The sequence below is a fragment of the Mauremys reevesii genome, linkage group 16, assembly GCF_016161935.1.
Source record: "Mauremys reevesii isolate NIE-2019 linkage group 16, ASM1616193v1, whole genome shotgun sequence".
Classification (NCBI taxonomy): domain Eukaryota; kingdom Metazoa; phylum Chordata; order Testudines; family Geoemydidae; genus Mauremys; species Mauremys reevesii.
Window position 1 is genome coordinate 34,839,902 of NC_052638.1, and position 16,523 is coordinate 34,856,424.

Genomic DNA, 16,523 nt, shown 5'->3' on the forward strand with positions numbered 1-16,523 from the left:
TCCTTTCTTCAGTTCCTCACTAATAATCTACTTTCCTGAACTGCTTTTTCATGTATCTTAAGTGAGGGGTCTGCACCAGTGGATCTAATTACAGCACCGGGGACTGAGGTAATTCCTTCACTAGTTCAGAAAGACTATTCACAGGCAGGATTAGGCCCTTAAATTCTTAAGCTCTCCAGTGCAGGGAACATGTTTTGTGTTTGTAAAGCAATCTACAGAGGCCTGTGAAGTGACTTTAATCATCAGTAAGATCCCTCAGTTTCATTTGCTTTTCTGACACATATTTCACAAACTAGCAGAGTTTACTAAGATCCAAACAGAAATAACAAGAAAAAGGATCCATAGATAGAGCTGCTGGGATCTATGGATAGCTGTTGGGATCTATGGATCCTTTTTCTTGTTGTTTCTGTTTGGATTTTAGTAATCTCAGCTAATTTATGAACTGATAAATTAACAGTTCAGTGCACTAAAAGGGTTAACCACACTGCTTATTTTCACTGCTCTGATTTCATTGCCACAGGTGCAACTCACTACCCACAAAACTCAGCTGTACCCATTCAGCTCAATACATCTTACTTTAGCACTTTACTGCCTGAATTCCAGTCTCCAAGTGAAGCTAATCAGGGAAGCGGTGATTTTTATAGCTGAGCCAGCTTTCCCATGAGCCTCAGTTCCAAAAATAAAGCAGTGTTTTCATATGTACATTATGGTCCAGGGTTTTATTTTAGCCCCTCCACGGATGGGCTTTTTTAAAAGGCCTCATTTCATTCCTTTTAAAGGAAAGAAATACAAACAAGATATAGAGCGGCTGCAAAACAGCTTCTCTTTCTCATCCCCTTCCCTGTCACAATAGCAAATCCCAGCACCACTTCTGGCCAGACAGGGTCCTGGACCTTCAGAATTTGGCTACTTGCCCTACAGCTGTGGGAGTTAATGTGGAGTCTTGCCCTGTTCTACAGCAGCTTATGTCCTCTGAGCTACAGGGATGGATGAGACAGAGCTAATCAAACAACCTATCTGTAGGTACCCCAACTTCTCCTTCCCTTCCAGGGAGGATAATTTGGCCTGGTACAAAGACCTGCTTTCATGGGACTACATTTCCCTCTTCTCACCCTGCCCTATTCTCCCAGACCTTTGTGTCCAGAAAATGTTCTAGTAACCAAGATGCTCCTGCCTGAGCTATCTACTGACCATTCAGATGTAGCTGCTACTAGACTCTTCAGTCCCTCTCACCATCTGTGTGTGTTAGCTCCAAAGTTAAATATTCAGGGATGGAAACTCTGTTCCACAATGTTCAGGATAGTTGCCCATACAACGTAGGGAGGAGCTAGTGACCTCCTCTTTTGCAACCAGATGCTTGGCACTGTGAGAAGGCACTACGAAAGGTTGTGGGTTCCTCAGGCTAGAATTGCCACAAGATGCTAAACTTGCTGTAGAAAAGGCATTTGTTTAATTCTCTGTGTCTAGAGGTAGTGTTTCTTATAGAAAAGAAATAGGGCCAAATTTGCTCTCTCACCAAGATCTGCTCAGTGCAGCTGTGTGTGTGTGTGTGGTCGGGGGAAGTACTGGGCAGCTGGTTATAGTTTCCTCGTTCAGTTAGCCACTCTGTGCCGGCTTCAGCTTGAATCAGAACAGGCCTTAGGTTGCTCTAATTTATGCTGGTGGGCTATGGTTCTGCACACCAGCTGAGGCTTGGTGAAACACAGATGCCTGACATCTTCCCTGTACTGTAGGCAGTTGGTATAAGGGTTGTCAGCGGATAGCTCCTTCCATGGAGGGAATTTGCAGCTGGCCAGCTGTGGCTGGATTCTGGCCCCTTTGTGTTGTCTGTACCAGTTTAGGGGATGGAATTGGACCCACAGATTCCAGGCTGGAGCAGCAAGCTTGTATTTTGAGGCCTAATTCAGTTCTACTTTAGGGGATTGTGCACAATCTAGCAGAAGACATGGGTAAGTCCACTTCTTTGCATATTAGGGAAACTAGGCCCAAAAGAGGCAACGATGACTCCCAGCACTCTATAAGGTGAAGTAAAGTGAACAGGTTTCTTCTAATGTTTAAAAAGCCTTAATGAATTTTACATAATTAAGATAAAGTTGGAGACAAACAAAGAAATATGAAGAGAACCCAATATACCCAATGACCCAAGAATTCATGCACAATAATATTTCAAATTTAATGAAAGAAAATGGAGTAAGAATCACATACTTACAGTATATACGCAAGATGTTTGCTTTGAGTGGGATATTCAGCTTGAGATATCCAAAGGCTGAAGAAAGATTCCATTTTGCTAAGCTTCAGAGCGCAATATCTCTCAGCTTTATATGTCACGGAATATGGAATGGATCCAGTGGTTTATATAAAGTTGTGTAGCATCCTGCCATTCCTGAAGGATTATTTTAATGGCTAAGGTTAATACTATATCTAATAGTTTTTGCTATAAATACCTGCCTCCTCTGTTAAATTTGCATACTTGGCTGATGTAAAGATTATTAATGACATGTTTAAAACTAGTTTTTAATTTGGCTGTTCTTTGAGAGCTATCAGTAGCTCGGTTCTAGAATAATTGAACTATGGGACGTGAGAACAGGAGGTGAGTCACTAGTTGTCACCCAGCATGACCAGTAAGAGTTGTTATGAGACTGATTGGAGTCCTGAAGTGCTTTAAGCAGTAGGAAAAAAAGAGGGTTAATTACATGGATGTAAGTCATTAGCATGACATTTGTTCCTCCAAATTTTATTTCTTTCTTCCTATGATAAGGAAGTATCTGTGTTTATTTCTAGTGTATAGTGTAGTACTGTCGGCTTACAGAGGTAAATCTCCTGTATGTTAACCAGGGTAGATGACCTGAGGGTGGACAGCTTTGTCACACAGTATCTCATGGACCTAGAAAATTCTGAGAGGTTAGGGAAATTCCTTAATTTACTTACTTCCTTAATTTATTTACTTAATTGTTGTTGTGTATTTGGAAACTGATTGCTGGGGAGAAAATAATTCTGAAGATTCTCAGGTGATAAGATGTCCTGAAATCAATTCTTCTTTGATCTCCTCTTGAAGCCAAACATGTAAAGTAAGGACTTCATCGCTATAACAGGCGGTTGTACCAGAAAGATCTTGAATAGCGAACGAGACCCTTGCAGGTCACATAAGATATTTATTTGCTTAAAAGCCTTGATGGTTACATGGAGACTAGATTGTGATTTTTAAATAGGATGGAAAGGACATAAGGACCAGGGTGAAATCCTGACTCCTGTGAAGTCAGTGGGAGTTTTGCCACTGAGTTCAACTGAGCCAGGATTTCACTCCCATTGTGCACCCTTAACTTGTGGCATTGGGTCTCTAGGACACACAATGCCCAGTCCATTCTTGGTGTTCTGCTTGTGTGATGGTCTCCATCTGGGCTATGGCAATGTGGACTGAACCAGGGACCTCCAGAGCTATCAAGCGTGAGCTGCTTGAGCGCCAAGTCTTTCAGCTGTAGCAATTCATATCCTCTGTGAATTAGCACAGAGGGGAGCATGTAGCAAACGCTCACCGGTGGGTTACGCTTGCACGTATTCCCCTCTCAGATCAGGGTATCCACAAAGGTTTATATAAAATGTCAAGGGGCACTTCTTGGGGGTCCCTTCTCCCACAGCTTGGTCCTCCTGCTTTAATGTCTGAAGACACTACACCAGTAAGAGTGGGCTTCATATACTGTCAGCCACTGAACAGTTAACTGTCTAGCTCAGACAGGCTTTGTCCCTGGCTATCCTTTACTAGCATTAGACAAAAGAGAAGACGCGGAAAGCATATTTGTGTGTATCCCAAATCCAGTCATCCTTGTGTTATAAATGCTACAACTGCTCTGGTCCTGTGTGCCAGCTGGAGCCCATTACACCTAGATATTCACAGACTGACACATTATTTCTCTGTCTCATATTTTATTCACCTCAAGCTATACTTATGCATCTGCCGTTCTTCTGTGAAAAGATGAAAGGTTAAGCGGGATTGTTGCTGGATAAAGGTGGTGAAGCGTGTTCACCATTAGTAAGCAGCATATACATGGTGGAATACTTAAATGCTCCCTCTCTCTCAAGAAGAGAGGGTTTTTTTTTTGTTTTAACCCATAAATGACTGCAGGAATTTAAGGACCAAATCTCAGTCTTAAATTTGAATTTCCTGGCTGACATTTAGTTGGACTTTGGCAGCTGTCATACAATCATAACATCATTAAAATGCAACATTCTGTGTTTAATTTGTTTCCACAATATTAACTTTGCTGTAACTCATGGTGAATGTCTTGATCATGGATATGTCTTCAGAAACCTCCTACTGTATTAAACCTGCTCCCTCTGTGTGTTTTCTGAACTGTTTTCAGTGGATTCATGATTATCTTGGTATGTGTATATATAAATCTATATAATGTTTTTTTTTAGTAACTTTGTCAGATGAATCTTCAGATGATGACTCTGACATGGTAGTGCTGCCACAAAAAAGTAGGGAATGAGGATATGTTTTGTGCATTTATCCATCTAATTTAATTACTCTGATCTGAAGTTATGAACAGGATTCAGAATTCTGGGAGCTTGTGAGTGTAGTTCCCCTTCTCAAACAAAGAAATGTATTTTACTTGTACAGGATAAGGTGCAGTCCAAAGGGAAGTAAGGAAACATGTTGTATTCTTCCCTGGTATAAGCCCTTTAACTTCATGACCTTCAGTGGAGTTGCATCTGCTTCTGAAAGGTCTGAATTTAATCCAGAAACACCATTTGAGGGTGTGTGTTTGGAGGCAGAGGATACAGGTAGGCCAGGCAAAAAGGCCTTGCCATGGTGAACTGTATCCTAGCTGCAGGCTTGTGCAATCGCAGCAGGCGCTCCAAGGTCCTCCGGTGAGGCTCATTCTGACCAGGGATCTCAGTAAAGGAAGGACAGGTCAGTGGTTAGGGAACTAACCTAGGACTCGGTTCCCAGCTCCACTACAGGGTCCCCGTCTGACCTTGAGCAAGTCATATTTTTAAAGGTATTTAGGCACTGCAGTGCCTACTTCCCCTTAACAATCTGGGCTTTAGTGTGTCTGTGCCTTGATTCTCCATCTGTAAAATGGGGATGAGAGCACTGCTATACTTCAGAGGAGCTTGTGTTGGATAGGTACTTGTATGCCCCCCTGCTACCATGCTATCTACTTAAATAGTAATTACTTCCTTGGGCTACTATTGGTGATAACTCCACAGTCTATGTGGAGCTTCCATTTTTCTGTCCATTAACTCACTGTGCTAGACTTTTTACTAATAGATGGTGGTTTTTACATGACCTCTCCAGTAGTGGAGTCTTGCAACCTTAGTAACACTTTCTGTACAACCCTATGCTAATGTTTGTGGATGAATAGTCCTTTTGATCCATCTGAGACAGCACATCATCCATCTAAGATCTTCTTTTTCTGCCTTGTGTTCTTCTGCCAAAGTATGTTGATTAGTAATTTGGTTGCAGAAATTTTGGATGAGAGAAACCACTTTCATGGGACTGTGTGATGAGCTCACCCCCACCCTGAGAGCTGCCCTGCTGGTGGAGAAGCAGGTGGCTATTGCAATCTGGAAGCTGGCAACTCCAGACAGCTACCAATTGGTCGCGAACCAGTTTGGAGTGGGAAAGTCGACTGTTGGAATCGTGTTGATGCAAGTTTGCAGGGCCACTAATTGCATCCTGCTCAGCAGAACCATGACTCTGAGTAATGTGCATGACATTGTGGCTGGCTTTGCACAAATGGGTTTTCCTAACTGCGGAGGGGCGATAGATGGGATGCATATTCCAGTTCTGGCACCAGCCCACCTAGCCTCCAAGTATGTTAATCGGAAGGGGTATTTCTCTGTGGTTCTCCAGGAGCTTGTGGATCACCGTGGGCATTTCATTGACATTAACACAGGCTGCCCTGGAAAGGTGCATGATGCACACATCTTTCGGAACACAGGCCTGTTCAGGAAGCTGCAAGTCGGGACAGAAGATCACCATAGGGGAAGTTGGAGGTTCAACGCCTGGAGGCTGAAATTGAACAGCCAGAGAGCAGGGCTATTAGAGGGGGCCCAGCACAGGGTTGCAAGGATTAGGGATGCCTCGAGGGAGGCTGAAAGCCACCAGAAATGTTTGGTGACCCGCACGGGAGTGAAGTGCAGTGGTTCCAATGTTAGTAGGAATCTGTGTTTGCTACACTGACTTGCAGTGCCTGTTGCTTTCCTGGGCTAAGGTATCTTTTGCTTTATGCAATAATAAAGAATGTTTTCAAAGCCAAAAACGCCATTTATTTACAAGAAAATTCATTTATTGAAAAGAAATACAACTGCTTGGGAAACAGAAAGGGCAAGGGGGTAGGGTGGGGAACGGTTCAATCACAGATTTGCATATGTCCTGTTCTCATACTCAGCCTTCCCATCTGGAGTGCTATGCAATGAGTGCTGCACTTCAGGCTGGCTAAAATGCATGGTGATGGGGGGTGAGTGCAGTGGATAAGGGTCATAGTTTGCAGGGCTGGGTGGCAGCTGGTGGCGATAGGAACCAGGATGTTGGGGAAAGAGTGTTGCAGGTGACATGGGGACACGAGAGAGAGAGAGAGTTTTGGGACAAGGGCTGCAGGGGTGGAGGCGGGTGCAGTAGTGCTCCGCCTGCATGGCTATGAGCGCCTGGATCGAGTCTGCTTGGCGCTCCATAATGCATAATGCTTTGGTGCTGACGCTCCGCATTCTGCTGATGGATCCTCCTTTTGCTCTCCCTCCACTCCTGTGCTTTTTGATTTTCATGAAGGGACTGCTGCATTACTTCATGCAGCAGGTCTTCTTTGCTTCTCTGTGGCCTCTTCCTAATTCTTTGGAGCCTTTCGGCCAGTGATAACACGGACGGCTGAGATCTCAAGGTTGCATCTGTAAAGGCAAAATGCAACACTTAACAGAGGCAGCATTGTTCACACCAGACAGAGCAATGATTCACCCGTCTTAAAGACAAGCACAGTCTAAACGATAGCAGAACTTGTCCGTCCCAAAGCAAGTGCACATAACCCACGGGAGCCCCAAAATGGTGAGTAAGCACAGGGTCGAGGGGGACTGATTGTTTCACTGCAGTCCTGTCCTCTGGGGTTCTGTGCCTTGGAGAGAGCCAACAGCTGCAGGGGGCCCCTATACTGAACACTGTCCCCACATTTTCCACAGGAGTTTGTCCTGGAAGATATCTCGCTGCTGAAGGTGACCTGGAAAGCAAGGGAGGGTTTTCTACTACAATGTGGCTTCCGCCCTGGCCCATATGCAGTTTGCCTGTGTGCAGCAATGTCCCCCCCGCCCCTCACTGCACAGTGGTGTGGACATGTTAGCCTGACTGGGTCAAGGAGCACAATTACGCTCCCAAGGACCCTGTGCAAGTGCATGGCACAGCTTCTGCATGAGACCTGAAGAGATCACTGAGGCCGATTGCCGCGATGGGCGTTGATGTGCTCTCTCACTATTCCGCATCTAGGCATGCACGCAGCCCTAACCCTCCTCGCCCCAAGAGCCCGCACCAAATAACTTCCTTCCCAAAATAAAAGCCACTTACTGGGCATGTCCTCTGGTGTTTGTCCTTCCCAAAGTACCAGCTGCTGTGACTGGCTACCTTCCTCCTGGCTTGAGAACAGCTCCTGGCTGCATGCAGCTAGAGATGCCGGGGGGTCTTCCTCCTCCTCAGCACCCTCACTCCCACTTTCCTCATCCTCCTGCCTTGTTAAACTGGGCTCTGAAGTGTCCATGGTGGTCCTCGGAGTGGAGGTGGGGTTGCCCCCAAGTACCATGTCCAGCTTTTTGTAGAAATGGCAGGTCATGGGGGCAGCACTGGAGCAGAGGTTTGCCTTGTGGGCTTTGCAGTAGGCATTCTGCAGCTCCATTACTTTAACCCTGCACTGCAGTGCGTCGCGATCATGGCCCCTTTCCATCATGGCCCTTGATATCTGCCCGAAGGTATCGTAATTCCTATGGCTTGAGCGCAGCTGGGACTGGACAGCTTCCTCCCCCCAAACACTGATGAGGTCCAGCACCTCGCCATTGCTCCATACTGGTGATCGCCTGGCGCATGGAGAATGGTCACCTGGAAAGATGCTCTGAGAGCACTCCATGCCTTGCTGAGCAAACAGGAATGGGATTTTCAAAATTCCCAGGGAATTTAAAGGGTGGGCCTGACAGTTGGTCACCTAAGGGCAGAGCAGTAGAGTTCAAAGTGATGACCAGAGTGGCTAGAACAGGCATTGTGGGACACTTCTGGAGGCCGATCAGAGCGCGTTAACAGACCAGGGCATCCACACTGGTGCCGCAGCGCTCCAGCCAGGGTGCACCAAGCATTACGCCTCTCGTGGAGGTGGATTACCAGAAGCGCTCCGGCCGTGGAGTCAGGGTGCTTTACATGCTTTGCTAGTGTGGATGTGTTGTGAGTTAGTTGCTTTAATGCGCTCTAACTCGCAAGTGTAGCCAAGCCTTCAGTCCCTCCACCTACTCCACTGCCTGGGAGAACAGCTAAGCTCTACACCATGACATGAAGGTCAACAGATCTCAGGTTTGTCTACATGGTACGGTTACGCTCTATGGGGGTGTGGTTTCTAAAGTGCAGACCCGTGTAGACCCTGCCCGTATACACAAAAGGTTCTCTAGTATGCTTTAACGTAATACTATTTCAGACAACCATGTTAAAGTGTGCCAGGAGGGTCTCCACAGACCAATTAATGCACAACATGTTAGTGCACTTTAGAAATCACTCTCCTCCCCCAGCCCATAGAGTGCATCGCCCTACCACATAGACAAGTTCCTAGTGACTGGCAACTTAAGAGGGGAAGGGACCACTGCAGCCCCTTCTCCAATGAGTCCCTCACTGAAAACACCCTGCATCCGGCCTGCTAGGGTGCAAACAGGGTGCTGTTAACTCAAGCTTAGCATTGACCTCCACTGCTGTGGTATCAACCAGAGAAAAAAATGGTTTGCAAGGTAACCTGCCTATTTAAGGCTTTATAATGGAAAACCGTGATGCTAAGACTGGTGCCTTTCATCAGAGGATTTCAAAGCACATTGCACACTCTAATTAACTTAGTCTGACAGCATCTCTGTTGGGTTGGGTGGTATTCTCCCAATTTCAGAGATGAGGAAATTGAGGCACTGGGCGGTGTAGTGATTTGGGCGGTGTCACATAGGAAGTCTGTGGCAGGGTCAGGAATAGAACCCAAATTTTCTGAGTCCCAGTCCTGTGCCAAAACCATAAGACCACCCTTCCCCATCTAATGCACTGGATCACCTGTTCTTATAACCAAAATATTCATATACATGGTGAGGGCATAACAGAAAGGACCTGTAAGGCTAAACCCATAACAGGGACCGTGGTCCCAGATGCTACTATCGGACAGCTACTCTAAAAGCCAAGGGAGAGGATTCCTCACAAGGTTGACTTGTCCAGAACTGAAATAATTCGCAGGTCTGGCTGCAAAGCGTTGGCATTACCAACTCTGAAGAACTGTATCCTACTCTCACCTTTTGCAGAAATACGTGCAAGCAAGCTCAATGGCAAACCTTACTGAGATTAAACCATCCTTTCTGTTGGTTCCAAGTTTCAAGAATATGGGAAAGAGCCAGAACCAGCAGGTCCACCCTTCAATCCCACCTTGTCAATGGGGTCTTATACCAATGAAAGCATTTCCCTTAGGGGCATAGCACTGTAAAATGGCTATCATGCATGTGATCCTGCTTCTGCCTACTAGACTAGGCCCTTTCCACAGATGTCAGCTACTTAAACCGCCAGTGGAGGCACTTCCAGAAAAACCATCCTCCATGAAAATGAGCTGATGAGGAAATTGGGCTAGATGGTGCTCATGGTAAATGTGGCCTAAATAGAAACCAACCATCAATTTCTGCTTGTGTCCTCTTCTGGTGGCCAGGCAATGAATGTTCTTCCCCAGCACACACCGTTATCTGTGTTATCAGTCTCCTCTGCATGTCTGGTTATTGCAGACATGTTTTTGTTTCCTGCTTTTTCCAGGAAGGTGCCATCTTCTTCTGTGTCTGGCTGGTGGGAATTAGTGGGGACCAAAATAGAAGCATCCTGTTCTGAAAGTCACATAGTGGGGATGCAAGGATTTACTCCTGCCCCACTATGATCTCAGGTTGCGCTCTGAATCCTTCACCCCACATTCATACAGCTAGCCTCGTGCCTCCGAGAAGGGAAGTCATGTTTGGGAGCAAAAGGGCAGAGCAGGTAGAGGCCTTCTGAAGCAAGCCATTGGGGACAGCACCTGTGGGTTGGGAATGGTGAACATTTTTTCAGTTTGTCTAGGGCAGTAAAGACCTTAATGAACACTGCCAGTACTGGTTCTGTTTCCTGCTGGAGCTCTGATCCATACACGGGCCTAAGCATATCCCTGATATTATTTGGGGGTACTTATGAGTCCAGGTGGCACTAAGCTGCTACTTCATGGGAAAGGTCAGGCTCTTAGGACAGCTCCTCCCCCAGTCTCTGAGTGGCCCATGCGGGAGAGGGAGTGTGTTCAGAGCAGCTAGGATAAGAACATGCATTGGGAATGCTGCAAAATCATGTCCCTCTCTGCAGGAAGCTCCTGCTGATGCTGAGGAACATGGGGAATAGCTAGCAGCAGAAACACCAGGGACACTGAGACTTTTAGAGCCATTGAGGAGTTAGTGGTGGGAGGTGGCAGTGAGACAAGAGGGGGGAGGAAGGGGTGTCAGGATTACAGGTACAAAACCACCCAGAGATTACGTGGTGGGGATAAAGAAATTGGATACATCTGAGGAGGCAGAAATGAGGGCAAATCGTATAAAGGGGACACTGAATTTCTGGTTGGGGCCCCACCTGCATAGTATTACATTGCTAACTATAACATCATAATTTAACTAGCCCCCCTGTATTTGATTCTTATAACATCAGATCCCCTTCCAAACAAGAAAAGTTTCCATAATTGAAGGACACAGACTTGAGAAACGTAGTCCTAGATTCAAGTTCATTGAGTCGAAAGCCAGTCCGCCCATTACCTGAGCAGTTAATAAAATCTATCGCCCTATGATGGATTTTTTTTTCCTGCAGGCTAGAATTGATCTGTCCTCGTTGTGATTTGTGAGATGGAGGGAAAACACAAAATATAATCAGGATTTCGGCTGCACTGAAAAACTCCACTATGTTGCTTATCCAGGGCTGGCAAGTAACTAAAGCTGCAGTGGTCATTTTTTTGATTTATTGAAACTAAAGCACACCTTATTAACATTTTAATAAAGAGGATCTCTTTGCACCGGTGCTCTGAGTTGCTGTTATTTCCCCCTGTGCAATTCCATTCTCTGAAAGAGCAAAATCCTAATGAAATCCATAAAGCATGATTTGTAAGACTGAAACTAAACACACACGTTCACCAAAGCCAAATGCTTTCTAAAGGTGCTGTGTTTGTGAGAGGTGCTTGCCCAATCTGTGTGATGCAAAATGGGGATGCATTGTGAAGAAATCATCCTTGTAAAGCTATTGGTTCTGGTCATCAGACTCTATCCAATGCTTTAGTGATGATGCTGCTGATCTATTTGGGAAGTTGGCTGGCTCTCAAGGCAGAGTCTCTTCTCAAAGGCTGTTTCACAGTGAAAATATGCTCAGTGCAGCCGAGTGCATGAATGAAAAAGCCTTCGGTACCTTCTAGTCTGGCAAAATGCAGCACAAAACTCAACTTACTCTGCCCTTTCTACTATCCCAGGTAAGAAATGGGATGTTTTTTTTCTTGCTTTCATTCATCTTCTCTCTTCTGCACTTGGATTTGGAAGTATTTGTGATTCAGGTCTGATTTCTGAGTAATTATACATTGCTTGAATTACTGTTGAAGGATGCAAGATCTCTGTTATAAGGCAGTTGCCAGGAATGTAGAATCTCGTATCTCCCTGATTTACAATTACAACAGATTTGCTCTGCGATATGTAATAATGTTTTCCTTTCAGGGGGAGTGTGTGTGTGTGTGTGTGTGTGATCTTTCAAGTGTTTCGGTAGCAGCAGCAATATTTTGTCATATCAAATCCTGCAACTTTGATATGCCTTTTTCCTCTATGGCTTGTGCCGGTTAGAAGGGTCTGTTATAGACAGCTCACCTTATTTATTGCTTTCTAGAAAAACGATGCGGATGGGGGAAAAAAAAATCAAAGCATGCAAAAGCTCCCCTCTCCACCCTCTTGACATGTATAGTACTCAATGTTGGTGACTTGCTTTGTAGCCTTTCTCCTTATTAACTATAATAGATCCCCTCTGCCAGAAAGCAGAAAAAACTCCCAGCCTTGAAACCCAGGGGGCTGCTCCAGCCCTGCTGCTTCTGTCACTCAAAGCAGAGGAACTAGCTGGGTTCTTTGGTTTCTTTCTCCCTCTTCCCCCACCTCCCCCATGCCCCTTTTATATGTTTAGTTTTGAAAGCGCCGTGTGATGTTGAAGGTTTCTTTATTGGCGTCCGGAGTGAACCACTTACATATTTTGTCCTAGTAGCTCTGTAAACTCCCATTGAGGGAAAGCATCGCCGGCTCCCCTTGACATAAAAGTTAATTTTTTGACTTGGGGCTTGAACGGCTTTGTTAACCCATAGGAGCCTGGCGTGTTCTGGACTGCTCATGCTTGGGATGCTGAGTCTGTGTGTGCATCTGCAGTCTCTAAACGGATTTTAAGCTTCCTTTTACGGACTGAGAGAGAATGGTGAGGGCTCATTGCAGGGAAAGCTTTGCTGCTGAGGGGAGGCATGCCAAGGGTCTGTGAGCAGAAGGCAGCTGCATAAAGTGAGTGCATGCACGCTGTGGCTCAAGGGCGGGCATGCTTGGCTTCTAGTGCAACCTGCCTGCAGCTGGGAGTGCCCATGTGGGCGGCTGGTGACAGAGGGAGAATTGGTGTCTTGCTGGGAATTTGCTTGGGTGGGTTCGACTGCCTGTGCACTAAGAAGAGTCCCACTTAAAGGGAACAACAGAAGAAGAGGGATGGTGCAGGGTCTGGTTCTTTATAAGTTATGTGTAAATGATGCTGTTCTAGGTCATGTCCATGGGGCCAAGATACGGTGGTGACGGGAGCATTGGGAATGCTCATGCTGGCAACGTGTATATGGGAGGCCACATAAACAATGCTGGGCTCTATGGGCTGCCTGGGTGGGCATGCAAATGGGCAGGGGGCCGGGCGAGCTAAGCTGCAGGCTGAGGCTGCACATATGGGAGAGTGGGCATGCTGCTGCCTGCGACTGGCCTGGCCTGAGGCTCTGGGACTGGCTGGCAGTGCCCGCGTGGGCGTCAGGTTGGAGAAGCTGCAAGAATGGGCTGAGATTCAAGGGCTGGCTGGGACTGAACATGCAGGCAGCTGGGCAAGGTCAGCTGCCAGCAAAGGCTGAAGCATGGAGAGAACAGGTGCTAAGCAGAGAGGGTGCAGTCTGGGAACCCCCAACGCCACAGCGTGAACCTGGTTCATGCACTAAGCTGACACCCTCACTCAAAACTTGAGGACTGCCATCTCCACTGCATTTCACCCTGCTTTCTCTGTGACTTCAGGCTTTTCCATCCTGTGGTTTTTTTTAATGCATCAAATTAGTCAGCTCAGGCTTCCGTTCTTATTCAAACATTCCTCTTTTGTCAAGAAGCAACAGGAAGGCACCCTTTCAATAACACTCCACCAATGGCCTGTTGAGAAAGCAGCTTGCATTTTAGAGTCAGCCAAGCACTTCATAGTCTATTAGTGCCCAATCCTGCAAGGTGCTGAACACCTGATCCTGCAAACCACTGTAGCACGTGCTTAACTTTAGGCATGCAAGTAGCCCCATTGAAGTCACTGGGGCTGCTCACATGCTTAAGTTAAGTAGCTGCTTAAGTGATTTGCTGAGCTGGGGCCAGAGTGCTGAGCATAATGCAGGATTGAGTTCTTAGTGTTTCATAATACCCAGTGTTGAAGGGGGTTCAAACTGTGATCCATCCTCTCCTATCAGGATGGGAAGGTTTAGCAGGCAGTCTACCCAGTGATTTTTTTTTAAAATGTACTTGATTAAAAAAAACAAAAAAAAATGTCAGCAAGTGAATTCATTAGGAAATCAGTTCAATTGGTAATAGGAAAGTGTACATAAATAAACCTGTTCTATTGAATATAGTCAGGGTAAAATATTAATTGTTGGTGATACATGGACAGTGGGAGGGGTGGGCAAAGGGGAATTATTAAAATGCTGTACAGATTTCCTCTTAGACTCAACGCACACACACAACTTTCATGTGACAGGAGGAGTAAACAGAAGAATGGGAGAAACAACATATTAAACAAATGTAGCCATCTGGCAGTGGTAGTGTTTGTAACACATTTTTGTTAGGTATTTTTTTTTTCTTCACAGCAGTAACAACAGCTACTTCTATAACCTCATGCTAGTGGAACTAGCAAAAATCAATCCTGATAAGCTGACTTCTAAATAATCAACATCAGTAAATGCGATACTTTTGGGGGACAGTGGAGGAAAAGCATAATTCAATTTCAAAACAACAAGGGATACATTTGGGGGAGGGAAAACAAAGCAAATCTATACTCTGCAGAGTACGTTACCTACCGCCCATGAGAATATTAAATGTGCATGGATGAAAATTTTATATATTTTTTTCAGGTCAAAAGTAATTAATAAAAGAAAATCAGTCTTTTAAAACATAAATTGACATTTTTAAATAGTCAGTGGTTGACAAGTACAGGCTAAGAGCCAATTTTCCAGACATTGTACCGTCATCCTCGTTAGCCAAGGGTACTTTATGAGTTGGTTTGTTTGGTGAGGGTTAACCTGTATTAGGAAGATGATTGATCACTGGATTTTAATTTGCTACCCAAAAGACAGTCTACTTGATGGGATTGTTTTACTATCATTTATGTGTCTCATAATTTGATGGAGGAAGACTGTTTTCAGTATCTCAGTCTAAGTGGCTAACGAGGACATATTCTTAGGAGCACGACAGTTTATGGTAATCTTTAAGATTTTGCAGGAATGTGTGCACTGTACAATTTAATCAATCTGAAGCTGACTGTGAACGTTTGGAAGGTTTGCTGGTAACTTGCATCTGTGCATTTAATCATAAAAAATACCAATGGGGAGTAAATACCTATAGCTCGCTAAATAGTTCTCCCTACATAGAAAACTTAATTTCACCAAAACTAACATTTGCTAAAATTTACATACAAAAGTTTTATTTGTAGGGAAAATATAATTCTTCAAGGGGGTTGCTTTGGCATGTCTACGTACTACATTGAAATATGGACAATTGAATCCAACTTTATCATCAATTTGAAACCAACAGGATCATCAAATGGCTATCAGTAGGTTATACAGATAATTGTTCTGCTATAGCTTACAATATAAGGAAGCTACAGTGTTGAGAATTCTAGGAATCAATGTGATATCTACATGTATTGTTTTTCTCTCTCTCTCTCTCTTGAATAGCTAGTTCCAGAACACATCCTTCATACATATACACCAACACAGCTGTAAGAATTATTGAGCTGTCCTTTATTTTTCAAATTTCTCCAGAAGAGGGCTCCATGCACAGCATGAAAGTTAAAAGTAATATCTGAAAAGCATTGGAAGTTTAGCAGCTGCAGGAAAAAGAAGACTCTCATTCGCAAACAGAAACTCTGTAGAAATAACTTTAAAGATTTTGCTCAAGTTCTAATCTCAAACATTTCCTTCTTGTCTTGTTATTGCATCTGATTTGATGGCATAATTAGGGTTACTTCTAATTTCAGACGCCTACATAGAGGAAGTTATGTATCATGTAGTTGTACTTGGGACTTTATCCTTTAACCCTGAACTTACTGGTTGAGTACTTTACCTTTGCATGCTATAACACAATAATGATTGGACAATTTTCTTCAAATGTCGCTTTTTAAAAAAAGGCCTTGTTCTTCCATGCCAAATGTTATCTGGATTATTTTTTTAAATCAGTGGAGTTGTATCTGCTTATATGTGGTGTGAAAATGACCCAAGGGGTTAACACTCCTTCTGTAGACCGTGCCAAGGAATCTTTAACATCTCACTCCAACGATGATACCTCCAAATAATACAGTGCCTTGTAGCATCATGCTGTGGCACTGGTTTAATACTGGCTCAGAAGGAAGCATGCCCAGCACTGAATCATCAGTGTTCCTACCTGCAGCAACTCTGGGTTTTGCCTCGCACAGGATCTGACCAGACCCAACAATTCTGGCCATGTGAGATCTGAAACAATCACAGGCAGAGATGGTGTGGCAGTTGATAATGGAAATGCTGCTCAACTTTATCTGTAGTGTCGTAAATGGTACAGCTATAGCAGAGCACATTAAATATTGCTGGATCATACTTTCCTTCTGTGCAAGATATTTGAGATCTATCTAGTTTATTCAAGCATTTAGTGGCATTCATAAGACGATGAAATTAGTTTTCACCTAAGTCCTATTGCGCATAGCGCTTTTGGTGTGGCAAACAACAGGTGACTTTACAACCTCTCACTGCATAATGAATATTGGAGTAATTTTGGTTTATCAAATAAAAAACAAA

General features: G+C 44.6%; 1 protein-coding gene across 2 annotated transcripts in view; it reads left to right on the forward strand.

Moving 5' to 3' along the window:
- Window positions 1–1,649: 1,649 nt before the first annotated feature.
- The window catches only part of CDH13 (cadherin 13), a 748,254-nt gene continuing 733,380 nt past the window's right edge, over window positions 1,650–16,523 (forward strand). Inside the window, exon 1 of one of the 2 annotated variants that reach the window (XM_039502842.1) lies at window positions 1,650–1,949. Coding sequence is in view for 1 of the 2 variants with exons in the window: in XM_039502836.1 (XP_039358770.1) it covers window positions 11,670–11,714 (45 nt within the window). In the remaining variant the exon portion in view is untranslated. Of the gene's footprint in view, window positions 1,950–11,528; window positions 11,715–16,523 lie in introns of those variants that run through there. The other variant, XM_039502836.1, reaches the window with a different exon arrangement.